At 34.4% G+C, this 3,988-nt stretch overlaps 1 protein-coding gene across 3 annotated transcripts in view; it reads left to right on the top strand.

The window, feature by feature from the left end:
- The window catches only part of LOC117121814 (bifunctional heparan sulfate N-deacetylase/N-sulfotransferase 4-like), a 53,338-nt gene that overhangs the window by 39,374 nt on the left and 9,976 nt on the right, over positions 1-3,988 (top strand). For all 3 annotated transcript variants that reach the window (XM_033267122.1, XM_033267121.1, XM_033267120.1), the window contains exons 4-5: positions 1,060-1,245; positions 3,127-3,255. In XM_033267122.1, the coding sequence (XP_033123013.1) occupies positions 1,060-1,245; positions 3,127-3,255 (315 nt within the window). The remainder of the gene's footprint in view (positions 1-1,059; positions 1,246-3,126; positions 3,256-3,988) is intronic.

Consider the following 3,988-nt stretch of genomic DNA (forward strand, 5'->3'; position numbering starts at 1 on the left):
AGCTAGATACGTCACCTTTTCCTGGTAAGGCAAACTTTCCCGGCATGCTTTTTTCATGGATAAACAAACACCACTGCTTTGCACATGGATGCCTTGCCCAAGCCAGGGCTACAAGACCCGCATTTTTAGCATTGTATAATACTTAAATAAGGCACCTCTGCAAATGAATTATTCTTAGTTATTTTTTTTTCTTATTTTAATTTATTTCTTCCGAAAGTGTACTTTCTATCACATATAATTCCACTGTCTTAATTAGGCCTAGGCCTAGTCTTATGCCTCATCGTCCCCCGCTACACAGTACATCAGCAGCCCCTCCCCATACAGTACAGACGTTTGCTAGGTAACAACGTGATTGTACCTTCCTTGCCAGGTGTTCATGTAACATTGACATAATTGTTAGCTAACCAGTTGTGTGTATTTCTTTGTGAAAATGAGTACCGCGGCGTACTCATTTTCACAAAGCATTTGCATCCCCTCTTGGAAAGAGGGATTCGAAATAATTGTCTCCATATCTTCGATAATTAAACTAATCACCGTAATTTAGCTTACACTTATGAATTTAGGGAGCACTTAAAATGTGAAATAATCATTTCACTACCCGACAAACTCCGAACTTTACTCATTCATTAGGCCTACATAATAGTTTCATATTGCTGTACTATATACTCCAACATCACTGGCGCATGGTAACAACCAACTGACTGCAGACCATTTCCGGTCACAAATTACTCTCCATAACACAGCACCCCCTAGTTCCTCTGGGTTATTATGTCATCTAATTTTATTCATTCACTTCTGAAAATCTAGTGAAGTTTTGAGGGAACCATTTTAAAGAGCATCCTCTGGAGAAAGTAGTTATAACAAAATATATTACTATTTTTGATGTTTTTTTTTTAAAGTCAGCATTGTATTTATACTGGTGCTTCTAAACTTTATGATAAATTACCATCACATTTTCAATTATAGAGAACTACTAAATCAACTTACCATATCTGGAAAAAAAAACCCAAATTGTTATTTTGGCAAAACTGTAATTGCATCCATATTCTTTAATTCCAGGATCATAATATTCCACTGAATAACAACTATGCAGTGGCACCCCATCATGCCGGTGTGTACCCAGTGCACAACCCTCTATATGAGATCTGGAAGAAAGTTTGGGATATTCAGGTAACGAGTACCGAGGAATATCCTCACCTGTACCCAGCAAGGAGGCGCAAGGGATTCATTCATAAGAATATCAAGGTTTGTGAATTAATTATTGTTTTATAAGAATTCCTGGAGATGTGGACAATTTGTAAAATTAAAAATATATAATATAATAACTTATTATAATATATTTTAATATTATTCTTTTACTCTGGTATAATATACAAATATACAAACAGCAGTCAAAGGCTACAAAAATATAAAAAATATATACAAAATTGCTACAAGAAAGGGCAAAACATTAAAAATACATAAAAAGAAAAATCACATTAAAAAAATTACTAAACTTAATTAAAACACCTTATAATTTTTTTTAAATTATAAGATTAGGAACACAACAAATATTGCACTTACTTTAATTGCATTAAAGAAATTATTATGATTAAGGCCTAACAACTAATCCTCCAGAAATGGGATTAAATAATTAATGTTGCTTATTAAGTAAGTAAAGAAATTTGTAGAAATTGATGAATTTTTCATTCTTGTGGTCTACATTACTGTATGAATGAATTGTAAAATTTCAATAAACATCGTGAGTGAGATTCTGACCAATTAAAATAACGTTTACCACCTTCTACCATTGGCTAATTCTTACAATAATTGAAAATACAATTATTTAAAAAAAAATCATTAACAGAGGAAGAAGAGAAAAAAAATGTTGAATTGAGAATACTGACAAGAGAAAAACAGTGATCTCCTTTTCTTTATTTGTGGTGAAGTCCCTGTCTTCATAAATCTGTTCGGATGTTTATCGATTGAGGATGACTTGAGTAAAAACATTTTTTAAATCAAAAACAGTTCACAACTCTACCATTATAATAAATTAATAATCTTCATTTATACAATATTAAGAAATACATTTCTCATCTTTCCAAAAAAATTGTTTATTTGCTAAAAATAACCCCCATTTTGTATACAAAGTTCTTGAAATATTATTTCAATATCCAGTTGTTCTTTTTCTGTTTCAAGCATTAATGGAAATAAATTTCTTTTTAAGATTTATATGTTATTCTTTCCTTGTCACAAGTCAAAATAAAATTTACTGTCTATTTCTGGTTATATTCACAAACTTCCTTGTTCTACCAGCTCTTTCGTTTGATGTTTACACTATGGTATTTTTGGACTTGCATACTTGCCATAAGGACTCATTTTCCCCAGTGATAGGAAAACATTTAAGGCCATGGAGAGGCTTGTGGTAGTGTATCAAAACAACATCTTCTGACAGCATAAGTAATGGATTATTCAAATTAGAATAGACATTAAATTATTAGCTTGGTGGTTTAGATGCTTGCCTTCCAATCCCAGTCTCCTTGGTTTAAGTCCTGTGACACCATGGTTATTATTTCCGCATAAAGATAAATCAATTTCCCTTTTTTGTTGAACATCGTTCCAGGCTTTTTATTGACAAGAGTGTTTACAATGAGAAAATGTCTGCAAAAAATTCAATACAATGCAAGTTATGTTCAACACCATACTTTAGTTTCCATATGGACTAAAGATAATCAAAGATTGAAAAATACAGTGGTAACTTAGGCTATAGTATGTTCTCACACGACAGCTAACGGTTAGCAGGATCTGGGTCCATACGAGAAAATCCCGATCCGGATACCAAGAATATGATGATCGAATCACTAGCCAATAAGAAACTGGAAATTGTAAACATGTACGTGTGATTGGTTGATGATAGAAATGTGCTCACTTGCTAACCGATAGCGCTTGCTAACCGTTATCGCTATCCGGATACCGCTAACGGTTAGCGCTAACTGATCGGGCGTTCTCACACAGGTGCTAACGGTTAGCTCTCGACCCGGATACTAGGGCTCTCGTGAGAACCAGGCTAATAGCCAGAACTAATTAGTAGCCTTAATCTTGCCTTCCCTTTCAACATATTCATTTAATTATTTACTATTTTTACAGGTTCTACCAAGGCAAACTTGTGGTCTGTTCACACACACAGTATTTCTAGACAAGTACCCTGGAGGCAGGGCCAAGTTAGACACCAGTATCCATGGAGGAGAACTCTTCCGGACATTCATAGACAATCAGGTATGCATGGAATATTATTTTTCATATTGTCTTATTCTATAGGTGTGCAAATTTAATAACATAATAATGGCATGAATATTTATACTGTGGCAATTTTGTTCAAGGTGAGTATTCATTGTCTGGCATATATAATTAATTCTAGCACTGACATTGGATACATCAGTAGTGTGCATCCATGGTTCACTGTTTAATCAAATTGTGGCACGTTCAGGATTTTTACACTTTAAAGGAACATAGAAGCCCGAGTTAAATGTTTGCTGACGAAAAGGAAAACCCCCCCAAAAAAAAAAAATTTTAACAAACAATCAATGGCGTATCCCCTCTGCGCCAACTCCTCTTCTAATCTCCCCCAAAAATCATGTTCAAGTACAGTAGTTAAAAATCGCCTAAAATCACCTTATTTTGCGAGCTAGCGCGCCCTCACCTAATCATCTCACCCTCCCCATGTGACCTTTGCACTCTCCCAATCTGCTCCCCCATTTCAAGGCTTTTAGATGCACAACTACAAGCAATTCAGGTTGGACTAATTATTATTGTATTCATTAGTCATAAAATATTCATCATCAAAAAACAAGATATTTATTTATTTATTTGTTTGACTATTCATGTGTTTGTTCATTTATATACAGTATTTGATGTACATACATAGGCGTAGATCCCGGGGAAGGGGGATATATCCCCCAATATTTGACAAAGGGGGGGGGGGGATGGTCCATTGTATCATCCCCCCAAT

The sequence above is a fragment of the Anneissia japonica genome, unplaced genomic scaffold (genome assembly GCF_011630105.1).
Source record: "Anneissia japonica isolate Jap-2015-1 unplaced genomic scaffold, ASM1163010v1 scaffold2392_len1475705_cov187, whole genome shotgun sequence".
In the NCBI taxonomy this organism is placed as follows: domain Eukaryota; kingdom Metazoa; phylum Echinodermata; class Crinoidea; order Comatulida; family Comatulidae; genus Anneissia; species Anneissia japonica.